The sequence below is a fragment of the Balaenoptera ricei genome, chromosome 15 (assembly GCF_028023285.1).
Source record: "Balaenoptera ricei isolate mBalRic1 chromosome 15, mBalRic1.hap2, whole genome shotgun sequence".
Taxonomy (NCBI): Eukaryota; Metazoa; Chordata; class Mammalia; order Artiodactyla; family Balaenopteridae; genus Balaenoptera; species Balaenoptera ricei.
The window spans coordinates 51,135,423-51,151,442 of record NC_082653.1 but is presented as its reverse complement, the minus strand read 5'-3'; the positions used below and the strand labels follow the sequence as shown (position 1 = coordinate 51,151,442).

General features: G+C 57.1%; 1 protein-coding gene across 3 annotated transcripts in view; it reads left to right on the top strand.

Annotated features, from left to right (window-relative positions):
* Positions 1-15,584, top strand: part of LMF1 (lipase maturation factor 1) — an 81,827-nt gene extending 66,243 nt beyond the window's left edge. Inside the window, exons 4-9 of one of the 3 annotated variants that reach the window (XM_059898807.1) lie at positions 804-971; positions 13,219-13,402; positions 13,689-13,842; positions 13,994-14,177; positions 14,862-14,974; positions 15,365-15,584. In XM_059898807.1, coding sequence (XP_059754790.1) covers positions 804-971; positions 13,219-13,402; positions 13,689-13,842; positions 13,994-14,177; positions 14,862-14,974; positions 15,365-15,539 — 978 coding nt within the window. In that variant the 3' untranslated portion in view covers positions 15,540-15,584. Of the gene's footprint in view, positions 1-803; positions 972-11,439; positions 11,571-13,218; positions 13,403-13,688; positions 13,843-13,993; positions 14,178-14,861; positions 14,975-15,364 lie in introns of those variants that run through there. The other 2 variants (XM_059898805.1, XM_059898806.1) reach the window with 2 other exon arrangements.
* The last annotated feature ends 436 nt before the right edge of the window (positions 15,585-16,020 follow it).

Here is a 16,020-nt window from a genome sequence, read left to right as displayed (position 1 = left end):
GGTGGGTGCTGCGGGTCCACCGGGTCTGGGGCTGCCGCGGCCTGGTGTCCCGCCCCAGCCAGCTCAGCGTGGAGGGCCACCTGCACACAGTACTCGTCACCGATGCTGGCTGTCCACACCGGGGCCACCCCAACCCCACACAGTGTCAGCACAGCTGGCCCTTTTGAGCATGGACGGCCGCGTGAGCGGGGAAGACAGGGCCTGTGGTTGGAGGCGCAGGGCCCATCAGCTGGGCCCTAGGCGGCCAGCACCACGGCTGAGTCAACATGTGGGCCTCAGGGACCTGCTGTGCCCTCCCACCCCGCACACGTGTGGAGGCCGTTCCCAGGAACACACACGTGGGGCCGGGACCTGCTCCCCCAGCCTCCACTGTCCTCCAAGAGGAAATCCACCATGTGTGAGCGTCCCATGGTCCCGCCTCTGCGCCTGTGCTCTGTCCCCTCGCAGGGGGCTTGCCGGTGCCCATGCTGCTCAGGGCTCTGACCACAGACTCTTCCCCAGCATCTGAGCTCCTGCGTTACCAGGGCCCTCAGGGTCCCCTTGAAGGGGTCAGTGTCAGAATTACAGGAAGCCAGGCTAATAGAGAAGGTTGGGACCCATGGCCCCACCATTCCCCATCCTGGTGACGTGTGAGCTGCTGGAGGGTGGGCCACGCCGCCGGTCTTCCCCGCGCCTCTCCCGGCCAGGGCGGCCCCATGTACCCCCCTTCCCCAAAAGGCCACCAGCGGGCACCACAGAGCAGGGCCAGGGAGGGCAGGTCCCCACCTCCAGGCGCAGCTCATGGGCCTCCTTTCATCCCACAGACGCAGCCGGTGCCCAACCCCGTGGCCTACTTCCTGCACCACTCCCCATGGTGGTTCCACCGCTTCGAGACCCTCAGCAACCACTTCCTGGAGCTCGTGGTGCCCTTCTTCGTCTTCCTCGGACGGCAGATGTGCATCCTCCACGGGGCCCTACAGATCCTGTTCCAGGTGAGCAGCCGCTTGTCAGTTCCCAAGGAAAACCTGAAATGTCCACGTCCTGTTCACCGCGTTTATGGAAGTTTGACCTACAGCATACTCATTGCTCTGCTAGTTTTGCCTCCATCTCTCTGTTCCTCGGTGTCCGGGGCCCATGTGCTGTGCCGCCCCAGATGATGGGTGCGGCAGCAGCAGGAGTGGGGCGTCCCACACCTGGGGGAGCCGCCTGTGGCTTGCTTGGTTGGTTGTTTATTGTGGCCATTTCTACCAAGTTCTCTTGTTTCTTCTTTACTAGGAAGTTCTGTAGGTTTTGTTTGGGGTATTTTTAGTCATGAATGGGTGTTGAAGTTTAGCAAATGGTTTTTTCTCCACCAGTTGTGAGAAGATCACTTTTTTGCCCTTAATTTGTTAGCGTGAATTACATTACCACTGCTAAAATGGAACCAATTTTACCTTCCTAGGATAAATCAACTCAGTCGGGCTGTGTATACTGTAACATGTTAGTGGGTATAACTTGCTACCATTTTGTTTGGGTTTTTCATGTTGTCAGTGAGTGAAGTTTGTGGTTTTCCATCCACACTGGCCTTGTCTGATTCTGCTCCAGGTTTTACTCTCACCCTCGTAGACAAGACAGAGTTGGTTCTCCTACATCACTGCCTGGCCCGGGCTGGGGGGGTGGTCTTTGTGGCCGCTGACAACCCTTTCGTGGCTGCCAGACAGGCAGGGTCTGTTTTTTTCTGGAGGCAGTTGTGTTTTGTTTTGTTTAATATTTACTTATTTATTTATGTTGGCTGTACCAGGTCTTAGTTGCAGCATGCGGGATCTTTTAGTTGCGGCATGCAGGCTTCTAAGTCGCAGCATGCAGGCTTCTAAGTCGCGGCATGCGGACTTCTTAGTTGCGGCTTGCAGACTCTTAGTTGCGGCATGCGGACTCTTAGTTGTGGCACGCGGACTTCTTAGTTGCGGCTTGCAGACTCTTAGTTGCGGCTTGCGGACTCTTAGTTGCAGCTTGCAGACTTAGTTGCGGCATGCATGCAGGATCTAGTTCCCCGACCAGGGATCGAACCCAGGCCCCATGCATTGGGAGCGCAGAGTCATACCCACTGGACCACCAGAGAAGTCCCTGGAGGCAATTTTAATGGCAGACATTTTCCTGGGAATTTGTCCATTTCATCTGTTTTCAAATGTGTTGGCCAAGGATCAAGTCATAGTAATCTCCTGTTTTGCGGAGTCTGGATTTGTGTCCTTTTCTTCGGTGTTGCCTCTGTGACAGCACAGAGCAGGATTCTTTTTCCAACGAGGCTCATTCTCTTTAAGTATCGTGTATCTCAGCTGGTACATTTGTATTTTATTTTATTTCCACATCTTTGTGTATTCTTTTTGCCCTTTTTAGCTTTCTTTTGAGGTTTTTCTCGTTCCATTATTCCCCCTTTCCTAATTAGCAAGTTATACACTCTGTTTCTTTCAGGCAAGTACACACTTAACTAACTGAAAGTCTAAATTTAATCCCTGTCCTCACTGCCCTTACGGCCCTGTGGCCTCGAAATGCTTTGATTGTCTCCCCCTACCTGCTCACCTGCTTTTGCTGCCAGTATTTTAAGTTGTATTTTGTTTTGTTTTTAATTAATAGACTTTTAAAGAACAATTTTAGATTCACAGAAAAACTGAGCAGAGAGTATAGAGTTCCCATATCCCCCCGCCCACAGTTTCCCCATCAGGAACATCTTGCATTAGTTAGTGTGATACATTTATTAGAACTAAGGAACCAATATTGATACTTTATTGTTAACTAAAGTCCACAGCTTACATTGGGGTTCACTCTTGGTGTTGTGCATTCTATGGGTTTGGACAAATGTAAAATGACATGTATCCATCATAGTATCATACAGACTCATTTCACTGCCCTAAAAATCCTCTGTGCTCCCTGGATTCATCCTTCTCCCGCCCCTAACCCCTGGCAACCACTGATCCTTTCACTGTCTCCATAGTTTTGCCTTTTCCAGAACGTCATATAGTTGGAATCATCCAGGATATAGCCTTTTCAGACTGGCTTTTTTCCTTAGTAATATGCATTTGAGGTTCCTCGTGTCTTTCCGTGGGTTGAGAGCGCGTTTTTTATTGCTGAATGATATTCCACTGTCTGGATGCACCACAGTTTATCCGTAAACTATCCGGACTTGGCTGGAGGGCAAAATCCTGGCTGGCGGGTGACCCTTGCTCCCAACAGTCTCCAGTGAGGGACACCCCCAGGAGGTCAGGAGTGCTCTGCACTGTCCCTGCCCCGTGCACACTTCAGCCCAGTGGCTCCATCATCCTGAGCTGTGGGACAAGGCTCCAAACAGAGGCTCAAGCATCCTTGTGAGTGTCCACGAGCGTGGACACTGCCTCATGCTGGACCTTCCTCCATTGTCAAAGGATGCCCAGCCATAGGCTCCCACCTTCCTCTGCTGATGGCGAACATGGGTCCAGTCCCCGAGGCAACTCGGAGGACCTGCCTGGCACACAGTCTCAGCAGGAATCCAGGTCTGCTTAGGCTGTGTGGTCACCATGGTGACCAAGAATCACTCTCAAGGCTGTGGGGCGTTAATTAGTTGCTGCTTCAGCCACTTTTACAAGCCTGGGACCACTGGGACCCTTTCAGGGCTGTAAACTCTACTGGGCCTATAGGGACCCTCCAGACATCCCTCAGGCTGTACTGACCACCTACCACTTTCTCTCCAGATAATCTGAAGCCCACCTTTGGCAAGCAGTAAAGAAAAGCAAATTGTCATATCACTTAAAAAACACATTTGAAGGAAGTTTGATTTACTGTGCAGGTGAAAGGGTTCAGCTACTTGAAAATAGGATTTGGGAAGATATTTACATTGACCTTTGACTCAGCAGCCTCAAAATGCCCTTGTTTGTTCACTTGGCATGAGTCTCGTGGTGCTTCAGGACGAGGACCCGCTAACTGGACGCAGCCCAGCTGAGTCTGTGTCCCAGCCTGGGGCACCGGCGCCTCCACCATGGGGGACTGTGCAGACCGGGGGCGAGCGGGGGGGACTCAGGTATAAGATGGCTCCCAGCAGCTCAGGCCACATGGCTGGGTCTCCACCTGATTCTGGGTCTGGTGCCCGGGTGGACAGCGGTGGCACAGGGACACTGGGCGGGGGAGGGCCAGAACGGGACCTTGAATGGCCTTGCCGCCAACCTGCGGCCCTGGACGTTATTCCCAAAGGCAGGCCATGCACTCGCCTTCTGTCCCCCAAGGCCTTGGGAGCCTCAGTCCAGGTGTGTCCCCAGCGTCATTCTCCCCCACCCACACCATGCCCAGGACAAGGTGGGACATGGCCCAGGGCTGTGGCTCTTCTCTGAGGCCTGGTCTGATGCCCCCCAGGGGCCAGGCCTCAGCTGTCCAGAGAAAAGAGGACAAATGGCCCCCTGGCCCAGCTGCACGTGTCCAGCCTCGCAGGCAGCGTGGGGCGCGCAGGGCAGTCTCATGGGGGCGCGTGGCCCTCTGCAGGCCACAGCGCTGGCCACCCCTGGATTTGCACGTTGCTCCCGTCTCCGCGCCCGCGACCCCGAGGGTCCCTGGTTCTGTTTGTTTCCGTTCGTTCCCCGGGAGAGGGTTGAGGATGTGAGCACACACGCACCTCCTCCCACGCTCAGTTTGCACAGCTGTTCCGGAAGGTTCTGCAAGGCCTCCAGAGGCAGCCTGTTGTCTACTTGGAGAGGCGCACCACCCCCGCTTCAGACCCCCACTCTAATGCCAAGGAGAGACGCTGGAGGGGCAGTGCTTGGCTTCCGCTGTGGGCCAGGCTGGACCTCCCATCCTGGCGTGGAGCGGGCACTCACCAGGCTAGTGGCTCCTAGTCAGTGCAAAGACGCGTCTCAGATCCCAGACTCCTCCCCAGCCTCCCACCATGTCCTGCTCTTTCTAATCTCTGTAACGTCGGCCACAGACCAGGGGACATCACTGTGGGGAACATCACTATGGCTTCGGGCGCAGAGAGCTGCCCCCACCAGCCCCTGAGTGACCCACCCGGAGCTGGGGTCACAGCATAACTGTCCCAGGGCTCCTGGCTGCAGAACATCATCTGCAAGCACACATGTCCTCTGGTAGGCCGTGGGAGTCCAGAGCCTAACAGGGGAGTCCCAGACACCAAGCCCCTTGCTTCAGGGGTGTCTCCTGGGCCCGGGGTCCCACCTCCCAGCTCGTCTTCCCACCCGGCCCCCACCGTGGGGTCACAGCCAGTGTGTGCCAGACAAGGGCACGAAGACGGCATTATGAATCCTCAGGCCTCCTGCTGCTTTATTAGAAACAGGGTTCCATCTCCGAAACTGCTCTGGTGAACCCTAGTCTCTGAGTCAGGGCCCCCTAGCTGGTCTCAGGGTGGAGTGACTGGGGAGGGGTGTCTTTGGGCCCCAGTGGACCAGGGTGGTGTAGGGAAGCCGGGCATCACTCAGAGGTCATTAGGGCCCCACAGCCACTTGGTGGCCTTCAGACAAAGGCTCCTGAGTTCTCACCGGGATAGAACTGCTGGGCCTTGAGAATCCTGTTGTGCCAGAACATTCCAGGTCATGGCGTGTGGACCAGGCATCAGTGGCCTCAGCCCCATCCCAACGTGAGCTCTTCCTGCCGCATGCAGGGGGTCAGGGCCGCTCAGGTGGCTGTGCCAGGAGGATGCATCCTCAGCTCGAAAGTGGGGGAGCCCGAGCCAGGAGCTAGAGGACAGCGCCAAGGGCAGCCTGGCTAGACGCTGACCCGCAGTGGGGGCAGCTCGTGAGCCTGGCCCTCCTGTAGCTGTTTGGAGAAATGATCTTCCCTGGGGCTGGCCCCACGCTGCTCCTGCACCTGAGTCTGCAGCCAGGGCTGAAGGTCACTGGGGTCACTGGGCAAAAGGCTGAGGCCGCACCAGCACAGCCTCCTCAGGAAGCAGAACTCAAAGCCCCCGCCCGCCAAGGTCACTGTGCCAAGTGGACAGCATCGCGCCCGACCTCAGAAGGTTGACTCAGGCTCTGCCGTGTCCTCGCTCATGTGGCCCCAGGGCTACAGGGTGATGGCCTCTCTCCGGTGCTCACACTCAGCGGGGTTGGGCGGGGGGGTGCGGGGTGCTGCTTTTTCCATTTTCCTTTACAGAGGTGGGGACGCTGCCCTCTCAGGAAGGCACAGGTCCCCGAGCTGACTGCGCAGGTCCCAGCCCTGACAGTGCTGAGCCGCTGGGCCCCTCCCCTGGGGCTCTTCCTCGGCCCCCAGTGGCCCCATCAGGTCTGCTGCCCCGTTCGCTGTGGGTGGGTAGGCGGGATTGTGGTCCACCAGGGGTGGCCTGGGCGTCTGTCCCTGCAGGAGGGCTTGGACTACAGCCAGCAGGACGACAGGGTCCCAAACCAATGCCAGGGGAAGCCTGTGCAGCGTCACCACTGTGGGAGCCATGCTGGCCGAGGCCTTGCACCTGCACCCCTGGGGTGTGGCCCTCACGGGTCCAGAGGCACCAAGAGTGCCCCCGATGGCACTCATTTTGAATGGAAAGTAACTATGGTTTGGAACAGAAACAAGGGAAGGAAAGGACCCCCATGGGTCCCTGCTGGTCATGTGTGGGGTCTTCCCTCCATGAGAGTGTGTGCCCAGCCACAACTACGTGTTCTCACTCACTGTTAAATCTTTGCAGCCATCATTCCAACAACTACAACCACGATGTGTGACTCTTCATTTAAACAGCTGGTTTTCTGTGTTTAACAATCGCCCACGGGCTTACAGTTTCCAGCCCCCTGCCCTCCTGCGTGTGCATCCCGGTCATTTTCCTTCTGCCTGAGGGATGTTTCATTTGGTTTTCTAACATTTCTTAGCAGAGGCTGCTGGTGGATGTCTTCCCTTCAGCTGTCCATGGTCTCTGCCCGCAGCGTCTCTGCTGGGGAGTCTGCGGGACCCTTAGCCCCGCTCCTCTGTCTGCGACTTTTCCCCTCTGACTGCTTCTACGATTTTTCCCTTTTTCAGTTTTTCAACAATTTGGTTTGATGTGCCTTAGGTGTGGCTTTCTTTGAGTTTATCCTGTTTGAGATTTCTTAGGCTTCTGTGACCTGTGCATTTATAGTTCTCTTCAATGAGGAGAATTTTCTTCATGTTGTGTCTGCCCCCTTCCCTTCCTGGGGCTTAAATCACACGTCTGTCAGGCCAGTGGGTGCTGTCCCCTAGGCCCTGAGGGGCTGCCCAGGCTCTGCTCAGCTTTGCTTCTCCCTGTGCTTCACTTTGCAAAGTTCCTGTTGTTCTGAGCTCATATTCACTGACATTTTCCTTTACAGTGTCAGTTTTGTCAAAAGCCTATCCAGTAAATTATCTGTTTTGTATACAGTAAGTCCCCTACATACGAACAAGTTCCGTTTCAAGAGCACGTTCATAAGTCCAATTTGTAAGTCCAACAAAGTTAGCCTAGGTACCCAACTACCACAATCAGCTATATAATACTGTACTGTAATAGCTTTATAATACTTTTCACACAAATAATACTTAAAAAACAAACAAAAAATAAAACAATTTTAATCTTACAGTACCTTGAAAAGTACAGTAGTACAGTACAACAGCCGGCACACAGGGGCTGGCATCGAGTGAACAGGCAAGAAGAGTTACTGACTGGAGGAGGGAGAGGAGGTGGGAGGTGGTAGAGCCGAAGGATCGTCAGCAATAGGAGATGGAGGGCAAGCTGCAGTTTCACTCTCGCCTGACGTTGATGGCACAGGTTCTGGTTCCTGGCTGGATTCAATTCTACCTACCCTCTTGAAAAAACGATAAGTGATGTCTGGGTAGTAGCTCTTTTTTTCTCATCATAGATGACACGGTAGCACTGGATTGCATTCTGAACGGCTGCTGCAACCTTCATGTACCATTCTACATTCGGGTCCTGTGCCTCAAAAACTAACAGTGCCTCCTCAAATAAACAAAATCCCCTTGCCATTTTCTGCATCGTCCGTGAATCTCTTCGGTTCTTCAGTTACTTTTTCTTCCTCTTGTCTCTCTTCATCCTTTCTTGGCGCTTGGTGCTTCTTAGCAGTACAAGCTACATCACCACTTTTACACTTGCTTCCAGACATCCTGGGCTTGAAATAAAGCTACTGTAATACTGTACTCTATACAGCACTGTAAAGTACACAGAAGCACACCATTTGTAGAGGATGCACGCACATGACAATGTACGCCAGACACGTGAACTAACTTACGTGATTGGACATGTGAACACATGTTCGCATCTTTGAAAGTTCACAACTTGAAGGTTCATATGTAGGGGACTGACTGTATTACCTTTTTTTTTTTTTTTTTTTTTTGGCTGCGTTGGGTCTTTGTTGCTGTGCACGGGCTTTCTCTAGTTGCAGCGAGCGGGGCCCACTCTTCATTGCGGTGCGCGGGCTTCTCATTGCAGTGGCTTCTCGTTGCGGAGCATGGGCTCTAGGTGTGCGGGCTTCAGTAGTTGCAGCACGTGGGCTCAGTAGTTGTGGCATATGGGCCCTAGAGTGTGCAGGCTTCAGTAGTTGTAGCTCTTGGGCTCTAGAGCGCAGGCTCAGTAGTTGTGGCGCACAGGCTTAGCTGCTCCGTGGCATGTGGGATCTTCCCAGACCGGGGATCGAACCTGTGTCCCCTGCATTGGCAGGCAGATTCTTAATCACTGCACCACCAGGGAAGTCCCTGTATTACCTTTTAAACTCTCAAATTATCATCTGGTTATTCTTTGGCATTTTCATATTTCTCTTACTTATGACTATGTTTTCTTTTAAACCCCTTAATTTTTGACAGTAGCTGTTTTCACATTCTTATCTACTGGCTTCAGACCGTCTCTGGTTTCTGACTCTGCCCCCAGCCTGTTTTGTCTCTGCTCTTGCCTTGCAGGCTAGTAACTACCAACCTGGAGTCTGTTAACTTTTGATTGGGTGCTGGACGCTGGTGTTGTTGATTCTCTCCTGACAGCAGCTAATTGACTTGCAAATCAGTTTCAGAGCCTCCTGGGCAGGTCTGAATGTGCCTTCCCTGTAGGGCCAGCCTAGTTCCACAGGACAGGGCCTCGGCCTGGCTCGGGTTCGCAGGACTGGAAGGTCCTCTAGACCCACGTGAGCTCAGCGATGGCACAGCCTTGGTCGTGTGCTTTCCCTGTCCTCACGGAGTCCCCACCCTGCGAGCTCAGCGGCCGCGGGTACCCAGGCAGGACCCACAGCTCCTGGCTGCTGCGCCCATGTGGCATGTGGCAAGCCAGCCCCTCGAGCTCCCCTGGCTTCAGGCTCTGCCCCCTGCCCTGCCCTCCCTCAGTGCCTAGGCCTGCATCTCAGACAGTCGTTTTGAGGGTCCAGCACCGCTACCTCCCTCTTGGCCTGAAGCAGGAGTCACTGGTGGAGTTTTAGCCTTGAAGTCAACATGAGGCCACTGAGCGATGAGGCAGGACGGACGTGGACCTGGGCCCCGAGGGGTAGCCCTGTTTCTCCAGGGTAAAGGAGGCGGCGGTGGGGGCAGGTTGGGTCTTGGGAAACTCAGCTCAGTGGAGCAAGAGGAAGTGCATGCCTGGGAGGGGGAGACGCAGGAGGAAATGGGCGCCTGGCAGGTTGTCCCTGGGCCTCGTCCTTGGTCAGGGCAGTGGGTCCTAGGGTGACACCGGGCCTTGTGCTCAGCTCTCAGTTGGGGCCAGGCCCAGCGGCTCCATTCTGGTTGTCCTTTATGTTCCCGCTGCTGCCCGCCTACTTCTCTTGTTCGTGGAGGTGAGTGGTGACTACTCCAAGGGTCCCACATCCTTGGGCCACCTTCCTCACTTTTCTTTCCTTCTCATTTTTTATATTTTTTAGTCTAAATGCTTATACTGTTTTACTTATGACTCATCCTTGGAAACAAGAAATGGCCAGAACATGTGTGGGCCCAGGTCCTGCTCCGGTAACTAGTCCTGCACCCCTCATCCCCCGAGGCCGAGGCCTCCTTCCACCTCGAGAGTGCCGAGTCTATTTTTATATCATTCTCATCTGGGAAGGTCAGTTGTGTAGCCGTTGACTCTGCTGAATCTGTATTGTTGCCCTCAAAGGTTCTCCCATTTCTGCACCACATTCTGGAAGAATTTCTCAAGTCAATCTTCTAAATCACTGATTCAGACTTCAGCATCATTCATTCTGCTTTTCACCTGTTAGGGTTTTAACGTTGTGCGTGTTACACATGAGGGCGTACATGAATAGATGCCGTTTACTGATCGGGGTCCTTCAAATTAGCAGTGTCTTGTCTGGGTTTCTCTGGACGCCTCTGGGGTCTCGGGAGCCCCTAGTGGCCACAAAGCGAGGCTGTGCCTCAGCGAGGGTGTACGCTGCACCAGCTACACCTGGAGAGGTTGGTGAGTAGGCCGTCTGGGGTGAACTCGGGCAGGTGGGCCCCCCAGGAAGCCCCCGGCTGCCCTGCTTTGCAGCGTTATGGTGGCCATGTCTCCCAGCAGTTTGTCAGTGGAGAGGTGAGTGCTGATGGCTTGGGCTGGTGGCTGCAGAGGACACGGCTGCCCATCAGTTGCCTGCCGGGTTTGAGTGTGGACCAGCCCTGAGGGGCGGTGTGATGGGCGAACAAGGCGGGCTGTTCCCCGCATGCCTTCCCTAGGGCCGTGGGACATAGGCAGGAGCCCCCAGGCTAGGTGCGGAGGTGTCTTCTAGCTGGAGGCTGCCATGCGCCGGGTGCTTCTCCCAGCTTTGGCCGCCGTCTCATCCGAGAATTAGGCAGTAGAGGGCTCTTGTCACCCGTGTGGCCCTGACAGCTGCACCAGGATGGCAGGCCCTCGGGGAAGCGGCCTGTTCTCACCCTTGATCACCACTCCTGGTGGCCTTAGCTGCACAGCTGAGCCATGGAGAAAAGGGGACCCCCCATGCAGCTGACCAGCCCACCCCAAAGCAAAACGCATTTGTCAGGAGGTGTCAGGAGGGGCACAGGGACCGTTCCCCTTAAGCCCCTTGCTGACGCAGTGGAGGAGCTAGTGGAGCATCTGAGGTCTCGCTGGTCTGGGAGATGAGAATTGAAGGTCGGGCCCCTCCAGTGCTGTCCACGGGGGAGCTGGGCCCAGGCCACGGGACCCCCGCTGTCCCCCGCAGTGGAAGAGGGCCTGGCGGCACCACAAACCCAGACCGTCAGGAGCCAGCAGTTTTCAGCAAACTCCAGGGCGAAGCCCAGTCGGCCCAAAGCAGCTCGAGACCAGAGGCCCAGGGACCCCGACAGGCCAGGCAGGGCTGCAGGAGAGACCACCAGCCCAGGGCGGGTGCATTTTGGGCACAGGGGTTTGTTAACATCCTAGACAGTGAGTGAAGAATAAGAAATAATTATTTTAGGGCTCAGAACCAGGAAAACTGGTTTTCCAAATTAATCCAGGAAGAGCTGTGAATCCACACCATCTCCCGTCACACACTGTAAGACCCTATCGTGATCCATAAAACTGACCTATTGAAAGCCTAGCTCCTCTCTCTCCAGACCCTTTTGAGGCCGGCATCTGTGACCTCACATTCTCCCCAGTCACTAGGATCAAGACCTACAAATCAGAAATTGAGGAGCTGGGTGTCAGCTGAGTCTCGTCCGGCCATGGGGCCCCCGGCCTGGGCCTTTGGTCTCACGTCCTTCCTCGATGCCCCCACGTGGCTCCGACCCGTCGGCTCCTGTGCAGGGAGGCCCACAGGGCCCCGGCAGATGCGCGTGAGTGACCTGGACAGGGACATGGCCGTTCTGCTACTCGGGGGCTGTCTGCTCGTTCAGGTCTTATTTTTTGCAGAAATGTGTCCATTTGGTTGGACAGTTGAAAATCTCCTTATTTCTCTTGTCACTGTGGCGACTGCACCATTTTCATTGTGGGTTTATTTGCTGGTGGTGCTGGTCCCCATTTCCTTCTGCTTTGCTGACCTGTGGCTCCTGGTGTCTTGTTTCGCCTTTTCTGAGGCACGTGCTTGAGGCAGTTTGTCTCCCTGTAGACACGTCCGCCGTGGACCCGTGTGCTCTCACCTCCCAGCACCCGACACCCTGGTCATCCCAGAGGCCCTGCTCCCTCCCAAGTCTTACCCCCGCCTCCCCAGCCAGGGGCAGAGCCTGGACCAGAGCAGAGCCGGCTGGTGTGAACCTTACATCACACCTTTCATAAAAAACTAATTTGAAATGGATCCGAGACCTAAACGTAATAGCCAGACCTGTAAAACTTTTAGAAGATCTTTACATCTTTGGAGGAGGAAAAGATTTCTTAGATGGGACACAAAAAGCAGAATTGTAAAGTTTTTTTAAATTGATAACTTGGACTTCCTAAAAACGTAACTTCACCTCTTTGAAAACTGCGTAATGAAAAGGCCGCAGCTGGCAGTTGTACATCTGACGGAGGACTGGCTCCGGGTTCTGCTAGGACTTCCAACTCAGGAAGGCATGGGGGTGTCCTGGGCTGCACCCCAGAAGCCCTCGGCTCTGCCTCTTGCCCTCCGCAACCTCCAGCCTGCCCTCCCACTGTGGTCACCTGGAATCTCCTCACCCGCGTTTGTGCAGCCCACAGGAAGCTCTGCGTGCAGCTGGCACTGGGGTCCCTGGGGCTCCACAATCAGAGGCGTCTGCCTAGGGGGCAAGCGGGGCTGCTCTGTTCCACCTTTGCTCTAGGAGAGCCTGGCGCCTGGTGGGGAGGGCGGGATGTGAACCCTGCAGCTTCTCCTCCCCTCAAGTGAAGACCACCCACTCCCTACTCCTGCCCGCATCCTTGACAACAGGGTCAAAATCAGGCAGAAGGTGCCATTTTCAAGTCACTAAAACAACTTATATGCCTGTCCTAAGCGCCCCCCACCCCTGTGAGGGACACACACCACAGGTGCCGTGGGGCTGGTCCTGGCCCCGACACCTGGGTGGACCACTGAGCAGTCAGCTGGAGTCCTGGGGCTACCTGGGGCCTGTTGATTAACAGTCACTGTGACGGTTGCCACAAACACAAACTTGTCACCTCCCAGTTGTGTAACTCCAGTGGCCTCCAAGCAGGGTTAGAGGCTGGAATCACAGTGTCGGCAGGTGGGGTCCTCACCAGAGGCACTGGGTAGCGTCTGCCTCTGAGATCATTTAGGATGTAGACATTGCGGGGTTGGTCTGAGGGAGGCCGGGCAAGTGGCCTGGGGGGGGCGTGGGGCCTGGGCCACGGCCTTCCGGGCACCTGGGGGTCAGCACAGGCTGCTGGGAAGGACAGGACCCCCAGCCCCCATGGCTCTGGTGTGGACTCCATGCATCACTGTGGAGCACGTGAAATGCGGTGGCTGGAGGGATCTCTCTCTCCACCCCCAGATGGTCCTCATCATCAGCGGGAATCTGAGCTTCCTGAACTGGCTGACCATCGTGCCCAGCCTCGCCTGCTTCGATGACGCCACTCTGGGCTTCCTGTTTCCCTCGGGGCCCGGCTGCCTCAAGGACCAAGTCCTGAGGATGCAGGAAGAGGAAGCTCGAGGGGCCAGGGCCCCACGGACACGCGGTGGGTGACACCTGAAGGCGGATGTGGCCGGGCAGCGTGGGTGGTCTCGAATTGATGGCACCCAGCCCTGTGCCCACACCAGTGGCCTGGGAGACAAGGCAGCATCTCCATGCCTGGTCAGGGTCACTCTTGTCTGCTTGGTATGGACGGTGTGTCCTGGTCCTCAGGAAGGGAGGCCCGGTGACCTCAGCTGGGGGGCCTAAGAGGGAGCTTCTGTGGGCCCAAGGGGCCGAACAGAGGCCAGGCCTGGGGGCAGGAGCCCACCCACTATCCCCCCTCCCGGCAGGCAGCGTGGCACGGCACACGGTCAACCTGGCGCTGGGCGTCCTGGTCGCCTGGCTCAGCGTCCCCGTGGTCCTCAACTTGCTGAGCCCCCGGCAGGTCATGAACAGCTCCTTCAACCCTCTCCGGATCGTCAACACATATGGGGCCTTCGGCAGGTACCTCAGGGCCACCATGGCCCCAGGGGGGAGACATGCAGGTGAGGCCAGCCCCGACCTGCAGCCCCCCAGCCTCGTCCTGGTCTGCTCAGGTTGGGGGGTGGGGTCAGGGTGGGGAGGTGCAGCCCTGACTGGTCTCCCCCATGCCCAGCATCACCAAGGAGCGCACAGAGGTCATCCTGCAGGGCACCGCCAGCCCCAATGCCAGCGCGCCAGACGCCAAGTGGGAGGACTACGAGTTCAAGTGCAAGCCCGGTGACCTGAGGCGGCGGCCATGCCTCATCTCCCCGTACCACCACCGCCTGGACTGGCTTATGTGGTTCGCCGCCTTCCAGGTGAGGCCCTCGGTGGGGAGGCCCCGCTGACACGGCAAGGCCCGGGAATCCTGTGCTGGGGCACAGCCCGTGGGGAACCTTCCCAGGCTCCCAGCACGGCCCTTGCACAAGGATCTGTGGGTGCCCAGGGCTGGGCCTCACAGCCAGCTTCTCAGAGCGCTTCCACCAGAGGGGCCGAGGCATGCGTGGCCAACGCTGGGGCAGCCAGTGTCCACAGAATCTTTGCTCAGGCCAGAGCGAGGCTGCAGCACTGTCGCCATCCCACCTTGCCCAGGAAGATAGCCTCCGGGGGGCTCGGTCACTTGCCCGAAATCCCTGGCCCGGCAGGTGACAAAGCTGACAGGTGAACTGGGATAGCCAGGCCCAGCCCCGCTCCATCCAGGTCCCCGCAGACAGCAGTGGCGACGGCGCCCAGGAGAGCAAGGAGGACCGGGGGCCCTGCAAGAACAGGAAGGAGGTGGTCCCAAACAAAAGAACTGCAGCATAGGCCCCCAGGGCAGCCCCCGCCCAAGAGAGGCTGGCCGCCAGCCACACTGGAGTCAGATGCCCCCAGGACAACAGCCTGAAGGCCGGGTGACCGTCACGAGGGAGGGGGTGGAAAGCACACATCCACGGGGCTCTCCAAGGGCCCGGTGGCGGTGCAGGCACCTAGCTATCTGCGCCCTGTCCTCTTCTCACCCCCAGACCTACGAGCACAACGAGTGGATCATCCACCTGGCGGGCAAGCTCCTGGCCAACGACGCCCAGGCCCTATCCCTGCTGGCCCTTAACCCCTTCGCAGGCAGGGCACCCCCCAGGTAAGATTCCCCTCCCAGAAAGGAACACACACCCCACCCCACCCCACCCCTGCCAACTGCAGCCTCAGCTGCCTTTCAGGGCTTCTCCCCAAATGCAGGGGTCTGCTCTGGGGGCTGGGCCCACCTCCTGGAAACATGCCCAGACACAACGGTCTGCGAACCTCAGGTACCACTCACCTGGTGAAAGGATGCAGGGCTCAGCCCGATTGGCTCTGAGCGCTCAGTCCTCCCGGCTCCAGAGCCCCGCCCGCCCCGCCATCATCTGGTCAGGGGCCTGGTTGTGCCGGGGACTCCTTGGGGCTCTCTGGCTTCCCCTGGGTGGCCTCTCCCTCTGAGGACTCCAGGGCTGTCTTGGGGGCGGAGGCTGACTGTGCTGCCCTCGCTCTGCAGGTGGGTCCGGGGAGAGCACTACAGGTACAAGTTCAGCCGCCCCGGGGGCACGCACGCTGCTGAGGGCAAGTGGTGGATCCGGAAGAGGCTCGGCCCCTACTTCCCCCCGCTCAGCTTCCAGGACCTGAAGGGCTACTTCAGGTCACGGGAGTGGCCGTACCCCAAACCCGAATAGAGGTGGCCCAGGGCTTGTGCCCCAAGAAATAAAGTGGGAAGACTGCGGGCTGGCTGCTCTGGGTGGGGTCTCCACAAGGACATCCAGGGAAGCCAACCCAGAGAGGAGGGGCTGCCAGGGTCCTGGGTGGTTGTCTGCGCTTTCCTGTCTCCCCACAGTCAGTCCCCATGGTTCCCAAGTCTCTTGGCTCTGGGTTCGTCAGAGGAATCCCCAGAAAGCCCCCAGCCCTGCTCCACCCAGATCACGCCCCTTGTCACCAGGCCCACCCCCCAGACACCAGCATCCCGATGTTGCACCCAGCTCTGGTCTATCCCAGGACCACCTGCCTGTGCAGCCAAGAGGAAAGCCTGCCTCTCCTCTCTGCTCCCCCAAGCGGGTCCCCACCACGTCCAGGAGGGTCCTGTGCGAGGAAGTAGTCAGGGCTCCCTCTCAGAACCCATGTGCGCCCACACGTGCTCTTCTCCACAGTGACCAGCACCCG